This window comes from Capsicum annuum, chromosome 4, assembly GCF_002878395.1.
Source record: "Capsicum annuum cultivar UCD-10X-F1 chromosome 4, UCD10Xv1.1, whole genome shotgun sequence".
NCBI lineage: Eukaryota > Viridiplantae > Streptophyta > Magnoliopsida > Solanales > Solanaceae > Capsicum > Capsicum annuum.
This window is the reverse complement of record NC_061114.1, coordinates 79,293,163-79,319,240: the sequence shown is the minus strand read 5'-3', so window position 1 is coordinate 79,319,240 and position 26,078 is coordinate 79,293,163. Positions and strand designations below refer to the sequence as shown.

The following is a 26,078-nucleotide window of genomic DNA, read 5'->3' as shown; positions in this document are numbered from 1 at the left end:
CTTTTTTCGTCTTACTCTGCATATATGATATCTTTGTAAGGGTTTTGCTGGATTTGATTTAAGTTGTTGGGATTGAATTTTATAGGGATATAGGTCTGTGTTTGTGCTGCAAAGGATGTTGATCAAGTGAGTTTACATGGGGAAAAGTAAAGCATGCTGTCGTTGCTAAGATCTCTAATTCTTTCTCAGCTAATGGTGTCCTGGTTACTCAGGTTGCTTTCATGTTTCTTTTATCTAGGGTTGTGTAAGGTCTACAAACACTTCCCTCCCCAGACCTCAGTTGTGGGAACGTACCAGGTATGTTGTGGTTGTTGTATGGTAATTGCAATAACTTACATGTGTGCTACATGACACATCCTTTTTCTCTATATTTAGAATACCGAAAGAAGAATGTAAACCTTGTAGATAAATCAACTCTACCCTCTTATTTTGAAAATAAATTTGTTTTCCTTGTGGCTTCACCATTGAAACCCACTACTTTATAGTGATCATAGTAAAGCAAAGTGTTTATCTAATTATTTTGTCCATGCCTTTTGAATTTTTTTGAATAAAAGCCAATCTTATAATAGAGGAAAGGAACTTGTTGCAAGCAAAGTCCCATTGCCAAGCTATCGTGTGCTGATCTTGACTAGATTTACATAGAAAGAGGTATAGTACTGATACCTTGCCATTAGCTGGTAAGAATATTCTTTCACTTATTGTTACTGATGATTTGCTTGTGTTTCTGGTTTTAGTTAATGTATAACTTAATTGTCAATCCAACTGAACCAACAACATATAACTGCCAAGAAATGTCAATCCAAACCAAGTTCATAACATATGATAATTTCCCTGATCTAAACTCTCTCATTTCCTTTTCCAAATCATTCCATCCACCACTTGTGAAATGCCATATGCTAGAAGCAATTGTCATTAACATACTGATAAAAAAGGACATTTTTATGACAACTTTTATCGTGCCACTTTTGAAGACCTTCTGGAATGCCAGTTCTGTTAGCGAGAAATACAAGGCGTAACCTAGAGACCCTAGAGTTGTAGCAACAAATCCTATAAACAGAGATTTCTCTGCCATCACCCGTCTTATCTTGAAAAATAATGACCGAGGATAAAAAGGAGAAAATCATGATAGAGTTCAATAAAATTGTTATCATCTCTTATCTGTTAAGGAAGAATAAAGTAAGCGTGGTGAACGCCAATTCAGAATCGGAAATTAGGGAGTAGGTATAGACCGGAAGGTACTGTACACCCACGGTAAACAACATAGAGTTTGCTACTTGAAGTAAGCCAAGTAAGATGTAAACCAAAAGCGCGAACAAGTACAGAATACTGGTGATCAATGCTAAGTTGTTGATCATCGTGATTTTTGGGTTAAAGATAGCAAAGAAAAGGCAGGAGAACTGGAGAGGCCGTAGTTTGTGCCAATGTAGCAATCTATCTGCTTTGTCCACCTTGTTCATAGTATACCCTGCCCAACAGAGTGCCAGCTGCTTGTCCACCAAGAGTAAAGAACATAAAGATAAATACTTGAAGCCATAGTATGACTTTAATTGATTAAAGGCTGCTGTTTTTTGCATTTACAGGTGATTCTGCTCCTTGTGATTTGTCAACTATCTAGTGAAATAGGGAAACACAATAACAAAGAGATTTCAATCAACATTGACTTATAATTCTTGTAAAAACTTGTACCTCTATATACTTTCTTCAACATCTTGTAATTCTGCCCAATTATGACAACAAATACGAGCCCATGCGTACCTTGCTAGCTCTACTGGCCATTGAATGAACATAATTGGGGGTGTTAATTTGGGTTTGCAATCCATAGCGCTACCTGCACTTGTCATAAGCTTGGCTATTGCTTTTACATTTTCCCTCCACTTTGGGTTTTCCACACATCCGTGTAATTATGCTCTTTTTTATTCACTCTTTCCATGAATGATCTCTCTCCCAGTTTTCCATATTACATTTTTGTAAAAAAAATATGCTAACTATACAAAAGAATTTATAAATAAGAGAATTCAATGAGCATTCTCAATAAGAAAGCTCCATCAAGTTGGTATTTGCTATATCTATTCATACCAATTTATCTGAGCCATCGGAATTGGAAACATATTACTTTGCAGATTGTCAAGTAAATTGATTTTCTTAGGCTTTTATCTTCATTACCAATACAAACACTATAATAGAAAATTGTAGAAGTTACCTAACTCTCAGTCCTTTTAGACCTAATTATTCTCTATCTCAATTTGTTTTTCATAATTATCAAAAAAATCTGATTTAATTCATACGAATAAATCACATTTTTCGGATATATTAATTTTACATGGATATATTATTTATTTTACACAAATACATTATATTATTCCATGGTGTGTTTAAGCTTATAAGTAAAATTGAAGATATATGTAATTATTTAAAAATATTGAGATTTTAAATAGTTATGATAATTTAAGTTATGGTATGATTCTCACAAAAAATTATATCAAAATCCATTGTGTTGGGCCGTGCTCAGGGCAAATACCTATCTAGTTTCTTAATAATGAGGTATTACAAATATTATAATATTTAAAAAATACCACAAAAGCAATATCATTCATGTCTAGGTTTTAACCAAGCTGCCCCAGCTAGATACGGGCTGCCCGACCCAAATATAGATTTATTTTAATCGACAAGAAACCATATTAAAACAATAGTTATACAATATAATTATATTTTCATAATCAATTATACATTTACAAACTAAAATATTCAAACATTAATCTATCGCTTAAATCGTATAGATGAATTGATTGTATGTATAAAAATTTGCCTAAAAATACCTTATAGATAAATTGACTGTACACATATTTTTTATACGAACAACTAATATGATTTACAATTCTTCTTTTAAATGTTGTCTCCTTACTTATTCTATTGTTTGGTAGGGACACACTTGATGTTAATATTATGATTAATTCGGTCTTTTTTCCTACTTAAACATTTCATTATTCATGGCTCTCCTTAATGAGCTCTCATAATATGTTTATGCATGGTAAACCACTTTTTTTTTCCTTTTCTTTCTCATCACCTATTAATTTTTAATGGTCTAATATTGTCCTTTCACCCTCCGTAATGTTTGTTGTTCTATACCCTATAAAATTTACCTCTCTAACTCTCATATTTCATAAGTTGTGCAGTATTTCTCTAATCAGCTAGAGAAAGAACTGCGATTCCTTAAGAATAATCAACCTCTCTTCAAACATAAAAAAAATTTAGAAAATTCTAATAGAATAAATAAAAAATGGCACGTCAAGTGATTGTTATCGCTCTCATGTTTGTTGCTTTTGCTGGGTTGGTTTCCGATGCCACATCACCAAGCAACGCACCATCTTTATCCCCATCATCATCTCCATCTTTATCCCCATCATCATTATCTCCATCTTCATCCTCATCATCATCACCAAAAAGCTCACCATCAACATCCCCCTCAATTGCACCAATAAGTAAGAGCAGTGGAAGTGCACCTACCCAATCACCCAAGTCATCGTCGTCATCATCATCATCCCCTAAAGCTAACTCACCATCGTCATCTCAAAAATCAAATTCCTCCACCTCAGCAGAATCACCCGATGATGAAGATGTGTCATCACCCCCTTCGCCTTCCACTGACTCTACCACCACAAGTGACTCAGCATCAACACCAAGTACCACATCAGCCGAGGCACCCACTACAAGCAGTGCCACAACCTTGACGGTTTCATCTATCTTTGTTGTTGCAGTTGTTGCCGGATTCTTCTTCTAAGATGCTAAGGATACATATATTCTCCATTAGTTATTTAAAGCTTAGTCTTTGTTGAGTGATTCTTTTGTAATACATTTTGACAAAAATATTCAAAAGTCAAATCGAATGCCTGATTTTTATTTGAATAGTTTAATACCTGGCATTAGTTATCTTTGTGAATGGATTCATCTCTGGTTATCATATCTTATAACTCTAAATAATATAGTTTTTTTGTGACCAAGGATATTTACATTATGCAAGACTAGATTTAAAGCCAAGTTATATAATTTGAAGCCTGTAACTACAGATGCAATTTCCCACTATCCCTTTTCTATTATTCTTCCATAATTAATACCTACCTGCATAAGTGAAAATGTTTCGCAGGGCCTAGTTGTAGACTTTTCTTTACATACACTTTGTTTTCCTTACAAAAATACATAAGTTTTAACATATGCGGATACTGCAGCCCACTTGGGTCAAGCATGAAATAATACTACTTTTTCATGTCCCATTTTTACGTGGCATAGTTGGAATTTTGAGGTTCAAACTTTATAGACTTTGTTCGTGATTTTGGGCATGGAGCTTTGAAAATTTTTATTCTAAATTTATATATTTGAAAATTAGATATAAAATATTATCGAGAAAAATAATTAACAATTTAAAATATTTTAAAAATATATAAAAAATTATAAATAAAAAATTAATTCTCAAAATTTCAATTGTTACGTAAATTTAAATCCAAAAAATAGGAAAATATACACATACAATATCACAATTCACAATTAAGAAACTGAGAACCCTTACCAAAAAAAAAGAAATTGAGAACCCATCTCTTTTTAAGTTGGGCAAGTAGGTAAAGAAAATTGGAGGAAAGATGTCTTTTAAGTCTTGAATGAAGGATTGGTGACATTGACCAATAGATAGGGTCAAACATCATTAGGAAACTTGATTATGTTAATTGTGGACTTGATTAATATTTTCAAAACTTTCTAATCTTTTTAAAAATATAAATCAACCCAACCCACACCTCTCTTCAATCAAAATCAACCACTATCTCCCCTCTCTCGACAGCTTCTCTCAACTCTCTCCCGCCAACAGTTCTGCAAAATTTCTCCTTTCAACTCCCAACGACTTCTACCTCAGACGAAAAAGAGTTGGGCTTCGAGTTCCCCTCTTTAATTCAATCAATCTGTCTCTTATCTATCTCTCAACAGCTTCTCTCAACTCTCTCCCAACCAACTATTCTGCAAAATTTCTCATTTCAATCCTCGGTGACTTCAACATCCGACTAAAAATAGTTGGGATTCGAGTTCCTTTTAAACTTCAATCGACGTGATAGCTTGCTCTCCGGCCACAATAACTTTGAATTCTTTACTTTCCTTTTCTTCTTTCACAAGTAAAAATTTATGGCCTTTTTAGTTTTGAAGAAAATGAGGAACTTGAGCCAACTTCTCTTATCGTATTGGTTAATAATTTCAATATTTATTGCACTAATTTGAAATACGGTCTGATTAAAATCCTAATTTCTGGTATTTCTTCTCTTCTCTTTTTGAAGTGAATTATGATATTTTGTTGATTGTTGTATTTTTTTGAAGTTTGATTTTTATTATTTGTGTTTATAAAAACAAAAGGACAATTTAGTTTGATTTGATCTGTTCTTGTTCTTGGTAAAAATAGTGAAATTGCTGCTTTTTTTAATAGATTAATAATCTGATGTAACAGATGAACCTCCTGTTGGATAAAATCCTACCAACTCTTTCTACAGAAAAAGTTTAAGACATTATTTTTCCAACTGATCATTTATCTGCCGCGATAGACGAACCTATATTGGAAGAAATATAAATAATATTGACTGTTGATAACTGTTCCAACAGATCACTTATGGGTTGCAATGGATGTGTAACCTGTTGCACAGACCATTCATCTTTCTCAACAGATGAGTGATATGCTTTGTATTGTCGCAACAGATTACTCAGCCGTTGCTATGGATTATTTAACTGTTCCAATAGATCGCTCATATGTTACAACAGATGATGTCACAACAGTTTTGTGATCTGTTGAACAGACCATTCATCTATCTTAAAAGATGAGTGATATGTTTTGTATTATTACAAAAGATTACTCATATGCTACAACAGTTTGGTTATATGCTGCAGTAGATATACTACCTGGTGCAATAGATTGGTGATCTGTTGCAACTGTTATTTTACTGTTTTACTTGTTTGATTTACTGTTATCCTTTTTAGCAACGCATTAATTAATAACAATATATTATTTTATTTTCCTGTTAATTTTATATAATATGGTTTCCAAAAGAACAGAAACTGAATCAAGTCCAAGTAAAGGAACAAGTAAAGCTACTAAGCAACATCCACCACACTATGAGCTTGCTTTACAAGCGTTATCTCAATCGGGAGCAGAATATGATGAACACGGGGAAGAGGAATGTTTCAAAAGAGATGATGCATATGCTAATAGACATTTCACCAAAGAGATGGTCAAAGCCTTCAGCATTGATCGTTATCCTGTGAGAATGCAGTGCCATGGTGCCACAGATTTAATGGGTGATTTCGTGATTAAGTCAGCTATAGGAAAATATTTCGACACCTTTCAAAAAATACTTTGAGAACAAAAATTGGATGCTTATTTTAGGGACAGTTGCTTTGGAAAATATCTTGGTTTGGTTTGTACATAATATTCTTTGGGCGAGAGACGCCAACAACAACATAAGCCTCGGTTTAATAAAGCACTCCGAGGATCTTGAGATGTTTAACAGCTATCCATGGGGGTATGAAAGCTTCACAATAACTGTCAAATATTTGTTCACTCCATTAGCCCCAAAGACAGTCAACTTATATGGCTTCCCATGGGCTTTCATGGTAAAAGTTTCTTTCTTCTATTATGTTATCATTCATTTTTTTTGCTCAATAATGGTTTTGATTTATTGGCGTTATTTTATAGGCTTGGGCGTTTGAAGCCATTCCTTATTTGACACAACAAGTAAACTATCGGAAAGGAGTTTCCTGTCCAAGAATCTTGAGATGGTTGTTGGCCAAAACTGATAAAAATACAAAATTTATTGATCTTTCCAACCCTCCGAAGGATGCAGTAAGTATAATTATAATTAATTTTTTCTTTTAATTAGTGTTTTTTTGAATGATCTAATCATCATTCTAATATATGTAATGATTTATGTTAGAATGTGCATCCGTCGCTAGTTCCGACCAATCTAGAGTTGAAGATGCCATTTTTTCTTACTTTATAATCTGTGCAAACTTTATCAAACCCTAAGGTCATCGACGGAATAAAAATGGAATTGTTTGGAGCAACAACCATTACAAGAAAGACAATTTTGGAGAGTGGGCTTATTGTTATTGCTGAGGCTGTTGGTGGTGGTAGTGGTGCTTATGTTGATGCTAATGATACTCCTCTTACAGTATTTAAAGCAAACAATTATCAATATGATCATATTGGTTATACATATTTTGCCTCTCCTAGCGAATGTTCTGCATACAAATATCAAGACTACAGGGCGAAACATGATGTAGTGATTAATGCTATTAATGCATTAACTGCTTCTATAAAGGAATTGACATCTAAAAGGGGTCTCATTCCAACAAATAAGATTTTATTTCCATCTGCTCCATTAGAGATTATGGCCAAGAGAAGAAGGAGAGTGATTTCTAGGGCATTATCAGGCATCTAAAAAAGTAAAATTGTAACTCCTCTATTTATGTATTTCACTGAGCAACGTACAATGTCCAAAGGAGAGCAGCGCGGGATGAAGAAAGTGAATATATTATATGTTTTCCAACTGACAAAACAAACAGACACATATCTGTTTCAATAGATGACACATCTGCTGAAAATTATCAAACAGATATATACATCTATTGCAACAGTTGACTAACCTATTACACCAGATACTTTATCTAGTGAAACATATGTCTTGTCTGTTTTAGTAAATCAAATAGCTCTTTGTAACACTTTTATTTGTACTAACAGACAACCTATCTGCTGCAACAGATGATTCATATGTTGCAATGGATGGTTCATCCGTTGAAAATTATCACACAGGGTCTTTCTCATGTAGAAATTTGTCCCAACAGTTGATTCATTGTTGCAATAGAAATATAATATATTTGGGACAATTTAAAATGGAAGGAAGACCTATTTGATTTTCTAGAAGAGATGAGTTATCCTTTTCTATTTTGTTATATCTTCGTAATTAGCATTGAACAATTCTGGCTTTCTAAGTGGATGTAGAAAAAGCTAATGCTAAACAGCATTGACAATATTCTACTCTTTTTATAGAAATACAGAGAACAGAAAGCGCAAAAACCGTACGCAAGCAACAATAAAGATCCACGATGAGCAAAGCTGAATTCCATAGTACCGGATGAAGAACAACTTGTCCATACTGAGTAGATATTTATAGCTTGAGCCTGTCAAAGCAATCCTTGGAAGTATACTTAAATTGTTGTTGATGTATTTGTTGATATCTATACCCAGAACAATGTTTTTACATTTCATTTATTCGTTGACTTATTTTTGCTAATTGATGAAGGCTTTGATTTATTTTATTTTGTCTACGAATTTTATTTATTCCTTAGATTTGAACTTATTAATTTAAAAGGAATACTAGATTAAAATATTGCAACAGTTAATGTATCTACTGCAATAGACGACACATCTATTGAAAAAATCAAACAGATTTAGACATATATTGCAACCGATGGATTTTATCTGTTGTAATAGAGGACACATCTATTAGAATAATCAAACAGATTTATACATATGTTGTAAGAGGTAGGTTATCTATTGGAATTTATCAAACAGGTCTTTCTACTGTTGCTACAGATGGACTTTAGATTAAACTATCGAGATAATGCAACAGATGAGCAACAGATAAACTATATGTTAGAATAGGTAGGATGACTATTACAACAGACAGAGAATCTGTTGTATTATAAAAATTCAACTTTCGTTGGACATAAAAAATTACCACTACATGTAAAAAGGTTAAAGTGAATTGAATTGAATTAAAAAAGGTGCAACCCATAGACGGTGTTGAGTTAAAATACGTAAAATAAAATAGGCATCAAATAGACATGTTCATTTTAAACACATTAAATAAAATAGGCATCAAATGTGTCAGTGTCAGTCTAGCATATTTCGCTGACTTGCCATCACTTGACCCCCAACGGTCATCCCCCCCCCATTGTCTTATATATTCATATTCCTCTTAAAATTTAACCCTAAATTCCCAAATCTTCCTCTTCATTGTCATATTCTTTTATCTATCCAAATTCTTCAAATTATTACTTTTATTTTTTCCAACTGACCTTGACAATGTCAAGCGCATCTTTCACTATTTTTTGTGATAAAGATTTTTTATATTGTAAGTACGGTCATGAAGCTCTGTTAAAGACTTCTTGGACTCAACAAAATCTGGGTCATACGTTTTTTACTTATAAGATTTTAGAGTTAATACTTTTTTATTTAATTACTTAATTAGTTATTGACTTGTAATTATTTTGTAATTTTGTACTCTTTTTTATAGAAATTAGGTGGATCTGATTACTTTGATTGGTATGAAGAACGACAACCTTCACAAGCAAATCATGTAATCTGGGGTTTGTTGAACAAATTCAAGGCTTCTGAGGAGAAACAAAATCGAGCAAGAAGATACTACATTGTTGCCATTATTGCTACTAGTATGGTGTTGTTAGGTGCATGGATATTAAAGCCTAATTAATGAAATTTTCATGATGGTGTATGTATTTGCTACTGGTTTGTTGTCGATGAGCACATGGATATTCAAGCATAACTGTTAGAAAATATCAAAAAGATTTAGGCATATATTAAAAAATTTAGGTCATTTGTTGGAAATTATCAAACAGGTCTTCCCAATGTGGTAATAGATTAGACTTAGATTATTAGATTATTCATAAAAATAACAACGGCGTAATGCAACAGATGACCAACCTATTACAAAAGATAAACTATCTGCCAGAACGGATTAAAGATGTTTTACAACAGATTGACGATCTAATCTATTGCATTATAAAAAACTCAACTTTCATCAGAAAAAAATTATTTCCACTACATGTACATGTAATAAAGAGAAGGGTGACTTGAAATTAAAAATTTCTATTTCACAGGCTCTTCTATATGCACTGACTTCAAGCATCCAGTTAGTACCCCATAAGACCAGACCTCTTGTAGGTTTACCAAAGCGTTGTCGCATAGAAAAGTCATTGGCTTGGCCATTTCTATGCCGGTCAGCAAATATTCGATGTGTGCAAGAGCGTGCGAGCCGCTCACTTTAGCGGCATCATCTTTTGGAAGGATCATTCCCCTATTTTGACCTTCAAAATCCCATAATTTCTTTATCAACACTTCCTTTGGCAAATGATTCATCAGTTTAGTCTCCCTCAACAAGATGGGCAATAGCACCATCAGTGGCTCCACGAGGAGAAAAAGATCAAAATCGTCGATGAGAGGTACGTTGTAGTCATAAACATTGATATTTCCCTCCTCGAGTAGTATCTCAACAGCCCGATAATGCATTCTATTCACACTAATGACTGCAACAATTAATTTTGCCTCAGTCTAGCTCTTGCTGTGTGGATTTGGCCTGTCCCCTCTAACATATCTTAACATCATTTCTTCATCCAAGACCAACGTAGGAACTAGAAAATCAAGTCCCACGCCAAGGGATGACGCCTCTCTATTGAGTAGATCGTATCTATCCTTGAGCTTCTTGCAGAAGTTTAGGTCCATTATCCTATCGGCAGCGTCATAAGCTTCCCGGTACGTTAATTGCATTTTTCTTAAGAGGCAGAGAATTATGTTGTGAGATAAGAAGTCAATTTTTAAATTGGTTAGTAATTGTAAAGATGCAAAGGATGGTCCATCTGTTGCATAAGGTTCTCTTAATCAATAATCCAATGCAACTTATGCAACAGATGGATAATAAGTTGCAACAGAACCATAACCAGTTGCACTAGTATACCCAGCTGTTGCAATAGATATGAAATCTATTGTGTAACTTCTTATTCATAGGGTATATTAGAAGGTCTAGGTTAGGAAAAGTAAACTTGCCTTGTCCTCATACGGCATACGCATATCAGTCATAGTTTGGAAGTCTTGGGAGAAAAGGAAGGCCTGGGATAATCTGGTGAGCCTGGCTTTGCATTCTTGGCCTACGAAAAGTAAACTTGCCTTGTCCTCCTACAGAATACACATACCAGTCATAGTCTGGAAGTCTTAGGGGAAAAGGGAGGCCTGGGACAATCTGGTAAGCCTGGCTTTGCATTCTGGGCCTGTCGTAGATCCCTCTTCTCTTCTGTGCCAAGTTTTGCGTATATGTCCACCTTCTTAATTTTCCCCTAAACTTCAACAACTTTAGGATAAGGAGGAATTACAATTTTTTTTGATTTTCGAGCAGAGAGTACTTCTCTAATTGGTCTTTTCTTTCTCCTAACCAACACTGTAGGAGTGTGTGGCTCTCTCACCTTCTTGGATGGTATGACACACTTCTTGGATTTGAATTCCTCGATAGATTTAGAGATAGCCTTTACTTTTTCAAAGAGTTTATCTTGTCTATCCTTGCACTCATCACATTCGCAATGAGAACACGAGGATAAAGAGTGGTGAGAGGGACCTGTGTAAGGGAGAAAAGGGGTGTTTTCAAACATATTTATTCTTTCTTGAGCATCAACATGCTCATCATCATGAGTGGTAGCAGCATCAGCATGCCTGCCATCAACACCAACAACTCTACCAAAAGAAGCACCCGGATCTGCCTTAGTAAAGGGTTGGTCATGAAGAGCCTCAACATTAGGCTGACCTTGCCTAACTGCTCTTCTTATGGCTATTGCTCTAGCCAATTCCTTCTTTATTAACTCCACCATTGGGTTCGAAATAGTATCAACATGACCTAGATTAATATAAGAAGTCATCACCGACTCCTCCTCAGTAGGCATGATCCATGGAAGCACACCTATAAAAAAAAATAGATGCATTTATATCTTATAGTATAATAATTTTCACAGTTGGGCTACATTTAAAAAAAAGACCCATATGTTGCATAGTTTGCAATATATGGTTAAAATCCATTTGAGTCTGGTTCAGAGAAACAGAGCAACACATGGATAATCTAATGAAAAATATCAATCATCTATTGCAACAGCTACACAAGACGGGTAATATGTTATGCAACAGATGATCTGTATGTCGCAAAAGATGAACGATATGTTATCAGATTAAACATCTGTTGTATAATTTATAGTAGATGGTTAAACTTTTAGGAGTCGGGTTTATAGAACCAAAGTAACAAATGGGTAATCTGATGCAAGATATACCCCGTCGCAACAGATATTCCATCTGGTGCATCAGATATAACATCTATTGTACCAGATATAACATCTGTTCAATATCTTTCTTATCCTTAGTAGAATTGTTTTACTTGAAGAAGACGTACTGTATCATCCAGAGGGTTAAAGAGATTAGCCTCCTTAATATTGGTGTTGCTCTTTACAGTTAACCACCAAAACATCTTTGGATAAAAAACCTCATCCGGGTAATCCATTAACTGCTTTCGGAGGGAAGGAATGACTTCAAATGCCCAAGCCTAAAAAATGTAAACAGGAAGCAAGCAAAAAAAATCATAATAACTATATTCAATATAAATTAATGGATGAGTAAAAATAGTGATTAATTTTACCATGAAAGCCCAAGGAAAGCCATATAATGTGGTCATCCCTGAGGATAGCTTTGTCAGTAAATATAGGACAGTCAAGTAGAAGTTGTCATATCCCTAGGGATAATTGTTGAATTTATCAAAATCCTCATAACGCGCCAACAAATCATCTTCAATGACCTTGTTGACGTCTCTTGTTAATATAACCGAATGGGCAAATCAAACTAAGCATAATTGCTCCCTGTACTACTCTGGTATAGTTTTATCGTCGAGATCTATCAACAAATTGGATGCTTTGTAGCCACGTCGAGCAATGTCAAACAACCCATCTATTTTTCCCTTGCATTTTTTTGCCTTGGATTTTTTGCGAGATGGTGCTCCTTCTGGACGATGGCATTTCAATCCCGTCACTATGGCAAACTCTTGCAAGACAAAACAAATAGGCATTCCATAGTAGTTGATCTATATTTCATCCATCTTCTGTTTGCCCCCTCCTCCGGATCTTTATTATCCTCGCATACTTGATCCTGTGCTTGAGAAGACCATATACCATCGTTATAGGGAAACGAATATGGGCAGAGGGGTCCTCAGGAAGCTCAATAAAGCATCCAAACCAGCTATTCTTGAAAAGTCCGCCTATTTTTTCGTTCTTCATAATTTTCATAAAATGTTCAAATAATTTCCCTATCTGACATTTACGTATAATTTGACCAGTTAGTTGTTTTCCTTCTAGTTCATTTATCGGTATCGCAAATTGAAACCTATCAATACTAAAAGTTTTTACAAGATCATTCTGGGTTGTTGATATTAACTCACGCCTCATCGGTGATCCATTATCATCATGTTGATGATCATCCTCTTTATCATTCTGACTCTCTAATTCCTCCTCTTTCTGACTTTTATTTTCTTTATCACCATCTATGGACCCTTGTCCACCTCCCTCAACATTGTTTTCACATATCTCCTCAGCTTCACTTTTCTCTGAGTGAGTTTGTTCAGGAAGCTCCTCCGAATCCCTCTGTACTGTAGCCTTTTTTTTGAGTGGTTAGACGTTGATCCACTTTCACTTTCTTTTCTTTTGGGAGACATATTTTACCTACAGACAAAGAAAAACAAAAATTACATTACAGTTGATGTATGCATAGATTTTAAAAAATACATTTCAAACACCACGAATACCAACACACCAACAGCCACCACTACAAACACCACCAACCCATGCCAACAAACAAACAAATACCATGAATACCGACACCACCACAAACACCACCAACTAATGCCATCACTGGTGCCACCTGGATGACCACAAACACCACCACCACTAACACCACTAACACGATCCAACTATACCACGATATTCAATGGAACACAGCGATGGAAACTAGGGATTTCTCAAGTTCTTCCTATGATTTTACCATTAAAAACCAAAATTGTAAACCCATTCTTAAAGATAATACAACTAAAAGTTTTATTTTTCATCATTAACTTAAAAATCCTTATTTTTTAGAAAAAAAAACAAATATAGAGCTGTTCTCAAACTCTGTTTCCTAAGAAGACAAAGAAAACGACTGGTACAAGCAAGAATGAAGTAAAAAATAACACCTATGTGGTTAGATATGAGAAGAAAAGTGATCTTTTATGGATGGTTGAGCAAATTTATTGAGTAGTTGTTGTCTATACTGTATTATTAAGTGAGATTGTGAGAGAAAGAGCCAGACCTCGAGATTTGAAATGATGAAACGTTTTGTATGGGCTGATTTGTATTTTGGAATAGAATGAAAAGTAGTTTTAAAAATGTTAATTTGGTCCGAAATGATCTTAATTATTTTTAAAATCACAAAATATATGCATAATTTTTAACCCTCTCATCATGCAATTGCCCATTGGGTAATTCAATTATTGTATAAAAATAATTAAAGTTGTAGTTGATCGAGTACTCTAGGAGGTGACACTGTGAAAACTCACCCCTGGTCCTAGATTAATCAATTTATGTACTATTAGTCTAACATATGAACTCAATTGAAATTTTAAAAAACAAATGTTCAACATGTTGCATCATATTTCTTATCTGTTGTAAATTATCAATTACATTAGGTAACAATAAATTTCAAATCTGATGTAAATTATCAAATAGATTAGGTCATCTATTGCGACAGATTACCTATCAGTTGTAAATTATCAAATAGATTGACATATGTCGCAACAGATTACATATATATTGCAAATTATCAAATAGGCGCTGTCATCTATTGTGGCTGACCCTATGAGAACTCACCCCTAGTCCTAGATTAATTGATAATTTACCCTATGAGAACATACCCCTAGTCCTAGATTATTCAATTAAGGTATTAGTACCCTAGTTCTAGATTAATCAATTAAGGTATTAGTCTAACAGATGAGGTAGTAAGAATCAGTTCGGCTCAGAGTGATCGATCACCGACTCCGGTTGAGAAAAACACAGTACCGTTTCATTATTCAATTTACAAAAGACTCAATTGAATTTGTAGTTGACCCTATGAGAACTCACATTTAATTAAGGTATTAGTCTAACATATGAACCCAATTTAATTATTTATAAACAAATGTTCAACCTGTTGCAACAAATGTCTTTTATGTTGGATCAAATCAAACAGATCAGGTAACATATTGCAACATATTACGCATATGTTGTAAACTATCAAATAGATTACGTCATTTTTTTGCAACAAATCACGAATCTATTGTAAACTATCAAACAAATTAAGTCATCTGTTGCACTTAAATATTTTTATATCTTTTTTCTTATAAAGCAATTTTGGTATTTCCTGTTCGATATAAAATAGTTAAAATACTAAGGCAGTAAAAAATATTACTCAGTACTACTTGGAAAACTCAAAAATATCCTGAGTTAGTATTCTTATCGGGTCTTTTCAATGTCACCATCTCCCCATGCCCCTCAAAAGTTATTAATGAATATTTAAAACCCCTCATAACTAGAACTCTCTCTCCTTCAGCCATAAAGTAGTTTAGACTCAACTCATAACTCTTCTTTATTTTTAATTCTCAATTATCTTTGTTGTTTCCTTTTTTCCTCTCTTTTCTCTCTTCTTTCAGATGAGGATCCATTGGGATGTCAACCAATCATTATCTTTTCTCGACTGAACTGGATGTTCTGATCCGTTTGCTTTTTTGACATTGTAGGTATAGTTTAAAGTTGCTCTTTTCATCTCGTTTTCTTTTTTTGTATGTCATTTAAATTATATATTTAAATTTGTTGGTATTAATGATTTACCCATTACCAGTTTGCTATTTATTAAGAAAATTAAAGGAAAGGTGAATTTTAAGTCTTGAATGAATGAACCATTATTTTTATTAAAATAAGCAAAAAAGTCATCTATTGGGAGAACTTAAAAAGCTTTGTTATCAGTATAGTTTTTTTTTTATGTCTTTTGTTTGATACTTTGGTGGTGGTGTTCTTGGGGGTGGTAGTTGTGTTGGAACATGTGATGTTTGTGTTGTGGATGGTGTTGGAACATATGATGTTATTTTGTTTGTTTCTTTGTTGTTGATGTTGTTGGTGGTGGTGTTGCAACAGTTTCCTCAACTGTTGTAACTGATGAATCAGCTGTTGGAAAAGACAGAGCAACTTTTTGAAGAAATCAAACAAGTAGCAAGGCTGGTTTGATTTATTCCAACAGATGGCCCATCTGTTTCAACATGTCATCCATCCTTTGCAAATGATGCCTCATCGGTTGAAAAGATGGGTAATCTTTTGCATCATATTGGTCATCTGTTGATTCACTCAATTTTGTGTTACCCTTTTGTAATGTTCTTTTTGTTCTTCTCTTGTTTGATATCAAATGTATTTCTCCTGTTTGCAGACAAAAGGAAGTCAAATTGGATCTATTTTTGCTCGGCCAGCATTAAAGGCTAGAGTAAAGATGGGTTTAGAGGAATGCACTGCTTGTAAATAGAACCACTTCATATGTGGGAGGTATATATTACTGATCAACGTATCATGAAAACACACATCTAGTACAGTGATTTTGTGAATGTTTGTTCTTTACCTATTAGGCATTAATTCTTCAAAGAGGATATGGAATTTTACAATTAAGATTGTTAGGTTCAAACCGGTAAAGATGAGAGACCAAGACGCTAGTGTCGATACCCCATTACAATTTAATAATGTTTTATGCTCATGTTTTTGTGTAAAGTTTGGGGAAGGGTTCAAGTTTTTGATGGCAGTGTAAATATCCAATAGTGAATGGACCAGTTTTAATGGTGCAATGGACTTGTTGAAAGGCCTTCGAAGCCTTGCACTGAAACAAATAACGATGGATCTAATAGAAATTACCCTGGTCCAAATTTATATGGATGGGTTATTAGAGGAGACTATTATACAGAAGAAGGTGTTTGGGAGAAAACCTGTACGGGAAGAGGGAGGTTAAGAAGGCCATATATCATCTTAGTACTTTTTTAAGAGGACACACAGGGTCGGAAGGAAAGTGTAGAGAAATTAGCTTATAAAATTAACATGAAAAATAAAAAAACTGGATGAGATGCGAATGTGAAAGTGTATCCAAAAGTGAAAATCCATCAGTCGTTGAAGAAAAAGAAGAATGGTCAAGAGGAATTGAGCTGGTCAATTTGCTAGAGATTGCAATTAGCGAGCGTGGCCTTAACGAAGACCCACAAAATGCAGGACTAGAAATCTAAGGAAGCAACTTTGCGAGCATGGAAGGTGGTAAGATTGTCGTTCTTAATTGACATGTAGGTTTTAATTTTGACCGACAATCTTACCACCTTACATGCTCGCAAAACTTTTTCCTTGGAGTTCTTGTCCTGCACTTTGTGAGAGTCTTCATTGAAGCCAGACTCTCTAGTTGCATTCTCGAGCAAAGTGCTTTGTCCAACTCCAATCCTGTTGACCATTTTTTTTTTATCAACTGACGGATTTTTATATTTTGATACACTTCCACAATTGAAGCTCATCCAGTTTTTTCATTTCTAATGTGAATTTTATTAGCCAATTTCACTACACTTTCCTTTCTACCCTGTGTTTCCTCTTAAACAAGGTCTGAAATGATATATGGCCTTCTCCACCTTTCCCTTCATGCATAGGTATTCTCCTAAGCACCTTCTATTGTAAAAAATTCTCCACCACCAATCCATCTATATAAATTTGGACCAGGGGAATTTTCATTGTTTCTATCATTTTTTGCTACATTGCAAGGCTTCGGAGGCCTTTCAAGAAGTCCATTGTTCCATTAAAATCGGTCCAATCACTATTAGATATTTACACTGCCACCAAAAATTTGAACCCTTCCCCAAAATTTACACAAAAATAAGTGCACGAATTGTGTCATTAAATTATAAAAGGGTATCGACACCACCATATTGGAACCTTTCGGCCTTATCAGTTTGCACCTATCAAACTAAAATGTATAATTCAGGATCTTATTTGAAGGATCAGTGTCTAATCGGTAAATAACTGCATTCACCAAATCATTGCACTTTATGTGTATCTTCACGGTAGCCTGATCAATAATATACATAACTCGCATGCATGAAAATGGGATCCATTACACGCATCTTATTCTTCCTACCCCATTAGTACATGTCAGTGTTGTTTATTCACCTGTATGAATGTGATGAATATTAAAATAGAGGTATGAAGAGTCATGACTTTTTATCTTAACACATACAAAACAGTTGATAAATTGAAATCTCCATCTGTTGTAACTGAAGAATCAGCTGTTGGAAGCAATCAAAACATCTCCTCCAACATATGGTCCATCTGTCGCAATAGATAGTCTATATGTTGCAACAGATGGTAAATATATTTTGATAGACCTGACTTTTTTTTTAATTAATCTGCACGCATGTGATTACTTCTTTCTAAAAATGTTTGTTTCCATTTAGTTTTCCTATTTATAAAATCAAGAGAATTTTATTATATTCTTCCAAGATTACCCCTATTATTAAATGACTACATAAAGTATATTATTCACATTTATACTTTCTAATCATAATTAATAAGGCCAATTTGGTAAAATAATTACCTAATTTATATTTTTATTAATTGGTGTGCCAAGCCCATAGGGCCCAAGTAATACATAATGGAGGGACTATTAAAAAGAGGTGAAGACTTTTTATCTAACACATTCAAAACAGCTAATAAACCGAATACTCTATCTGTTAAAACTGAAACTGATGAATCAACTGTCAGAAGAATTCAAAACATTTCCTCCAACTTATACATATTGTCCATCTGTTGCAACAAATAATACATAAGTTGCATTAGATGTCTTATTTGTTGCATATACAAACCATCTATTGCAACAGATGGTAAATCTGTTTTGACAGCCGTCTGTTCCATATTTAATCCATCCATCTATTGCAACAGATGCTAAATCTATTAAAATAATTAGATGATCTATTGCAACAACTCAATAATAACGGCTTTTATCGAGTCTCAAACCGCTATAAAAAGGTGAGAAGTAATTAGTGTAAAATAAAAAGTCACGACTATTCATAGAAAACAAAATGCCACCAGTTTCAATGTAATTAATACAATGGAGCTAAACAATCCTGCCTTTCGGCCTAACACGTCCAGATTATATTATAGGTCCCTCATTAATCTTCATTCAACTCTATTTATTTCTTGCATTTTTTCCTTTCGTGTGACATCTTCAACCACTTCTCTTCAAAGAGCATATTTCTTTCTCATTGAGGTAAGTTTTTTTCTGGCATAAATTTACAAGTTGGTCGTATACGTTGTATTACATTATGAATATTTTTCTTTACATCTGTAAATTCATGCGTTTCTAGATATGGTTGATCCTTTTCCAGACATTGCTATTCAACGTGACATAGTGCGGGAACTTCAAAGGAAGGTTAATGACCTGCAGAGCGAGTTGGTCGCTGTGAGAGCAACAATGTTTAGAGAGATGCAGAGGCTGATGAGAGCCCTATTGCTGTGAGTTGATAGGCCAGCTTTAATTAATGATGATGATGGTAATAATAATAATTAGAATGTGTTTTTTCTTTTAGCGTATGTATTTTAATTTTTGTATATCGGATCTACACCTAATGTATTTTATTTTTCATTTAATGAAAAATTTACTTTTAGTCAGACTTTGGCATTTTAATTCTTATTCAATTTTCATTCTGTCTATTTCTTCTAATCTAATACATGTTAACATGATGATAGTTGGAGGAAATGTTGAATCCAGTAGCACTAGCAATTTTGGTTTTTGAGTTTTTTGGAACCGATTGGTCATCTGTTGGGTTTGAACAGATTATCCATCTGTTTTGATAGATTTTCATCTGTTGGAGGAAAGCATTCCAGTTGTTTGTGCAACTATTGAGAATAATTGTGGTCTACTATATTATTTAGTTCATGTTTTGCCTCATTTTATTGATGCAGAAGTTAATTAAAAAAAAGACAATTTATATATGATAAATGATAACATTAGGTTAAAAATAATGAGTTAAATATACAAAAGTCCACAACAAACAAGCAAACAACAACACAAGTTTCTACAATTACAACGATCATGGTGGATTATGATTCGAGCATGTAGTTTTTTGGGGCCTGTACACTTACATATAGAGCACTTGTTTCCTCTTGATGAAATGATTCTCTAACTTCACACCTTCTTTTATATGGCTTTCATCCTGGTTTGATAGTGCTCGGGTCAATATATGGATGAGGTATTAATCCCCCCATAAGCTCTACTGGAACAACCCAAGATTCTTCGAGAGGCACTGAAGTAATATGGAAACTATATGTCATTTCATATTTTTCCACCGAATAATATTGAGAGGAGTACTTGTAAACATCAGTTCTATATTTATGGCCGTATTGAGCTCGAAGGTCTGCCATAGCATGTGGACAAGGTATTTTGTCGAATTCAAAAACTCTACACATACAAGATCTTGTTTGAAGATCGACCGTGGCAGCATCACCATGACCGGTGATACAAAATTTGTAATCTGCTATTTTATGAGAGAATAACCTATTTACCAAACTGATGTTCATTAATATTTTCTTTTTGATTTCAAGAACAAATTGGGTATTTTTTTCTGGACACTTGAACTACACACGCCTTTCATTAAAAAAATTTCTATATTTCTCTCTTATTTTTTCAAACATATCCTTGATGGGAAATTCTCTTTCATCGCCACACAATGAATTCACCGATTCAGTTATGTTTGATGTCATAATATTGTACCTAGAGAAAAGAATAACTTAGTACGACATCAAACTAAACTTGTAAATCGAACACGACATTAAATTCGTAAGAATGTACCATGTTTGCTGGACAGAATGTTTGGCTCTATCTATCAAAACTGGCACGTGCAAGAAATTCTTCTACCTTGGGATTCACATCCGCTATTTGATTGAAATAGTCTAAAAACTCCTCTCGACTATATGCTTTAACTTCTCTATAAAAAAGGGTGACTACCCTTTTGTTGTGATAGTTGTTTCGAATGTTCTCTCCAAGATGCCTGATACAACAACCAAAGTAAGCTACAGTGAAGAAAAGTGAACCTATCTTTGGAATACTTGGATGCCTATCCGATACAAAACATAAATCTTTGGTATCTTTAATGCAGCGTCGCAGTTGTTCAAAAATAATTCATAAGAGGCATCACATTCCTTGTCCGCTACACAAAAACCGACAGAAAAGATGTGATTCTCTACATCCTGAGCCACCACCTCTAGCAGAACTCCATTATACCTGCTCCTCAATAAGGTACCATCGATGGCTATGTCTTTTCTCAAATGTCGAAAACCTTGAATCCAAGCACCATAGGATATAAAAAGGTACTTGAACCTTCCATTTTCATCCAGATGCAATGTTGTCTTGCTTACGAGATTCGTAGACTCAATAATGTAATGGTAAGCATGCAAGACTTTATACCTATGCTCGAGTGTCCCCCGAACCAGGTCCTTGGAAATCCTCATGGCCGTATATACCTTCCAAGAACTGACTAGGATACCCAAATTCGTAAGGAGTTGATTAGCCATAAGCCTTGTTGAAGGGCTTTACCATCGGGGAAACTACTCCTGAAATATTCACTGAGGACCTTTACCGTAGCGTGAGGATTTTGGCCCGAGATGTTCTCCGAACCACATGTGTGATGCTTTTCATGTTTATGAATGATGAATCTGTTAGAACTTGCATACTTTACCGCTCTCAACCACCAATTGCAGTTTGAATTAGCACATTTGAAGCAAAAGACACTGCTCGAATTAATCACCTTCTTTATTCTGAAAATTTTTTTCAAGCAAGAAAAAAAGAATGTGTTAGATAGTTCATTCTTGTCTTTGAATCACATTTCAATAAAAAAGCCGATCTTGTCGTCTTGAAGATTTCCAGATTGTGTCGATTGAGAAGAACTGCACATCGTATTGGTTGCGTTAATGGGCATAGATGTTTGATCATCATCTAGAATATTTATATCTAGATCATCCAACCTATCATTAAAGAAGTCTTCTTTTTCTTTTTCTTCTTCTACATTCTAGTTCTCATTCTCTCTCATATTTTCAACCATGTGCACCCTTAACACCGGCCTAGTTGAATCACTTAGATAAGAATACAATCGAACCAGATTGGTTATCTTGAAAGGCAGTACCCTCTGATTTTCAAAGGAGCTGTGCGTGTAGCTGATGGCAAATTCTTCCGATTGACAATTCAGTCCATAAAAACTGATGATTAAGTTCACAAAATCATCATATGAAATATCACTTTGAACTATCATAGCTATCGTCTATAGCATTTCACCCTCCTTCCAATGCCATACATATTGATTGCTCTTCTCGACCCATTGACCATGACAATCCACCCCTATTGTTATTAATCCCTCCATTAGTGGTGCCTAAATAAAGTCATTTGTTCTAAAAAGTTGATAGTGATTTCATAGTGCCGTGAATGAATCCCAATAGATGTGTTATCTGTTGCAACAGGTAAGTGATGAGTTACAACAAATTCTTACCTGTTGGGATTCATGTTACGGGTGTGAATATTTGTTGTAATAGATGAATCGCCTGTTGGAATTGATTTTATAACTAAATTACCTTTGAAGTTAATTCCAACATATGAGTAACAGCTGCAACAGATAATTAACCTATTGCGACAGATGACTTACTTGTTGCAATAGGTTATTAATCTGTTGTAACCTATGTTGGAATCGTGTTCAGGTTCTGTTGCAATAGTTAACTAATCTGTTGTAACATATATGTAAAATATTGCAACAGATAACCCATATGTTTAAACATGGATCTAACATATCAGTCTTCCATTGAAACAGATGTCTTATCTGTCGCAACAGATGATTTATCTATTTAAATAGATGGATTTTATGTTGGATTCATGATTGGGTTCTATCCATTTTTGGAAAACAACAACACAATAGCAATTACCCAAATGAAAAATTCAACTAAAAATCATAATTTGACTTACCAACGTCTCCTATGAAGTAATGCCAAGTGGAAAGTGATGTTAGAAACAAAATTTGACCTAAGAAATTGGTCAAATAGCAACAGTAACAGTAATAACAACAACAACAAATGGTCAACAAGAACAAGATAAAGATAATAATTAAGTAGAAGATGATGATAATGAAGCAAAAGATGATGAATGAAGCACCAGCAACAATAAACAACAAAAATTGCTAAGAGAGAGAAAATAACAATGGGTGAGAATAGAGAGAAAGACGCCTTTTTTTCCTCCGTTTTTCGTTATATAGGCTAACATTTGGATCAAAGTGTAAATTTAAAAACTTTTGGGTTACTTTCAAACATCCCCAACTTTTTTAATCCATAATAAAGTAATTGTCACCTACACCTAATAATTAAGAATTATGTCACCTACACCTCATTTTAAAACTCTTTTGTCACCTGTGGCCCAAACCCCCGAGTAGGTAAGTAGGTACTTTTATCACCATAATTTGATTTAAGACCCATTTTCTTAATAAGATTGAGGGTTAGTTTTTCTTTCTTTAAAAGAAGTAAGAACTAATTAAAACATAGTTAAGACATACTGACACTAATATATAAACATAGTAAAAATATATTCATAAGTGGAATTAGTGGTATAATTTAAAACATGCTTACGCTAATACCCAAACAAGTTAGATATATTCATATGTATAACTAATGCCATAGCCAGAAATTTCAAGAAGGATGTTCAAATCTTGAATAAGAAAATAAATTTTTTTCCAATTATTGAGTGTATCAAAAAATCAAAATCAAATATGCAATATAACTAAAATACATGTAATTATCCTCCAGCTCATTTTCTTCCTTTTCATGTATTTTTCATCTTTTGAATCTTTCTATGGCTACCTCGAAGACTTTTATGACCTACTGGAACCAGTGGTTTGATTTGTGGGGAAATTCGATTAGGTTTTAAATCCCATTACCTATTTTGGATATTTTAAAGTTGAGAAATTGGTCTTCGACCAATATTTCTATTAAATGACCTCAAATAAATATTTTAACAGTCCCTTAGCTTTAGAATGCAGATTTTAGGCTAGGGGATCTTTGCTATAAGTTTTGAGGCTTTCAGACTCATTTTTGGCTATTAAAAGGAATTTGGTGAATTGGAACATTGAGTGCGGGGCCCATATTTTGTTGAAATGATCTCTATTAGAAATTTTGATGGTTCTACTAAGTGTGAAACACTATATTTTGTATGATAGAATAGTTCATTTATGTTCATGGAATTTTAAACTAATCCTAAGGACCCATTTTGAAGATTTTCAACTTGGAAAAATTGCTGGTGCATTTGGTGCTCGAGGGGCTGCTATAGTGGCACTTTTCCACTTTAACGTATGTTGCCGAATCAATGTTTTGCTTTACTGGAATTTTTTCCCCTACCGAACATACCACTTTATCAACTTAGTGACTCATTTAGTAGTCACTTGCGAGTTTATATTTATGGACTTCGCCTCTTCAGCTATTTTGAATTCATTCTCCCTCCATTACAGAACCTAAAAGCTTTGAAATTTGTTGCCCCTTGTTCCTTTTTCCTTTTATTCTTATGATTTCCCCCCCTAAATTTCCTTAATTCTTAATTATGGAGTTTAGTTTTCTTGAATAGTTGGGTTAGATTTGAGCCTAAATAGGGACACCATTTGATCTTAATTTTTGAATAGTTGGGTCAGATTTGAGCCTAAATAGGACCTAATGACAAATTCAATTACTGAAATTTTTATGTAGGTTCCATGGACCGATTCTGACATAATTTATGTCTTAGTATTTTTTATTGTAATATCAGTCTTATTTCACTTGTACTGATGTATATATTACATTTTTCATAGTAGCGTCGGATCCAAAGACTGAGTAGAGGGATCAAGCAGCTCGTGGATGGTTGTGGCTGTTGTTTTGCATTTAGGTAGACTGTTTTTTACTTTGATCTACAAGATAATGTATTGTATAGATTGCATGCTAGATAGGGGTATGTATGACGACTTTAAGGTTATTTCTTTGTTCCATAATTCTATGATTTTTTTAGGAGCCTTAGACTAGAATGATGTTTTAGAATTCCTAGTTTAGGTATTTTTGGCATAACATATATCCTTGGAATTAGAATTAGAAGATTAGCTTTGTTTGTGTAGTTGCTTACTTTAGAATGGGTTCCTTATGCTGCTTTAGCTAACATAGAAATCCCATAAAGTAATTAGTATAGAATAGAACCCCTTTTATAGAACGTGGACCTTAGATTACTTTAGTACTGTATGGTCCACTTGATATTGACTCTTGGGTTTTATATCTATGTTTTTCCATCAACATTTCAGATTAGAGTAAGGAATCTTGTTTATCGACTATAATATTTGGTTAACATTAGTAATACTTAGTGGAGATTTGGGGTTGTATCCTGTAACACCCCGAAAAACGGGTCCCGGAGCATCACACGGTGCTTGAGGCTACGAGTAGCCCCAAGCTAACCCTTTGAGCCATTTTCATTCAGTTCAACACAAATCAACGGGCTTTTCGTATATAACCCTTAAATATCAATAGAGTAATCATCATCCAAGAATAAAAGAATTTCAGAAAGATAACAAAATATGACTTCTTAGTCAACTCTCAACATCTATACTAGTCTAAAAAGCCTATAAGAAAATCAATAAAACCAGCAAGCCATTGAGACATGCCCCAACTGAGTCATACTCAGTTATCAAATGTAAACAATTCCGTGAAACCAACATCAGACATCACATCCTCAGAACATGAGGACTCACCACAATAGAGGATGTAGAATAGCGTGCCCAAAGAATCATTGTCGAATCTAGAACTGAGCACCTGAACCTATATTCCGAGAAAATACAGCCCACATCCGAAGATGTGGGTCAGTACCATAGAAAGGAACCGAGTATATGGGGGTGTATGCAGTTGTATAAACATTATTATCATAAATATTTATAAGAAATATACAGGATGTATGAAAGACTCACATCGCCCGAAGCAAATCATCATAATCATGAGAGGATGAAATAAGTACAATAGCACATATCAGTCATCATATAATTTGTCAATCACTTTCAGTTCATTAAGAATATCAATTCTCATAATGTAAATATCATTTAAATCTTTCGAAAGAATAAATTTCACAATTCCACTTT

At 34.1% G+C, this 26,078-nt stretch overlaps 1 protein-coding gene and 1 pseudogene across 1 annotated transcript; both read right to left on the bottom strand.

Annotated features, from left to right (window-relative positions):
* Positions 1 to 730: 730 nt before the first annotated feature.
* On the bottom strand, positions 731 to 1,776 carry LOC107868882 (annotated as a pseudogene).
* A 1,509-nt stretch (positions 1,777 to 3,285) lies between these two features.
* LOC124897957 (secreted acidic protein 1A-like) lies at positions 3,286 to 17,375 on the bottom strand. Its single transcript, XM_047411579.1, has 3 exons — positions 17,244 to 17,375; positions 3,603 to 3,774; positions 3,286 to 3,542 (listed from the first exon to the last, which is right to left on the bottom strand). Exons 1-3 carry the CDS (start codon positions 17,373 to 17,375, stop codon positions 3,286 to 3,288), a joined length of 561 nt encoding a protein of 186 aa, XP_047267535.1.
* Positions 17,376 to 26,078: the final 8,703 nt, after the last annotated feature.

Coding starts and splice junctions, on each gene's coding strand:
- LOC124897957 (XM_047411579.1), bottom strand. CDS start 17,375: ATGGTCAACAGGATTGGAGTTGGACAAAGCACTTTGCTCGAGAATGCA. Junction 3,775..17,243: donor TTTTGCGAGCATGTAAGGTG/GTAAGATTGTCG, acceptor TTAGCATCTTAG/AAGAAGAATCCGGCAACAAC. Junction 3,543..3,602: donor TGACACATCTTCATCATCGG/GTGATTCTGCTG, acceptor AGTTAGCTTTAG/GGGATGATGATGATGACGAC.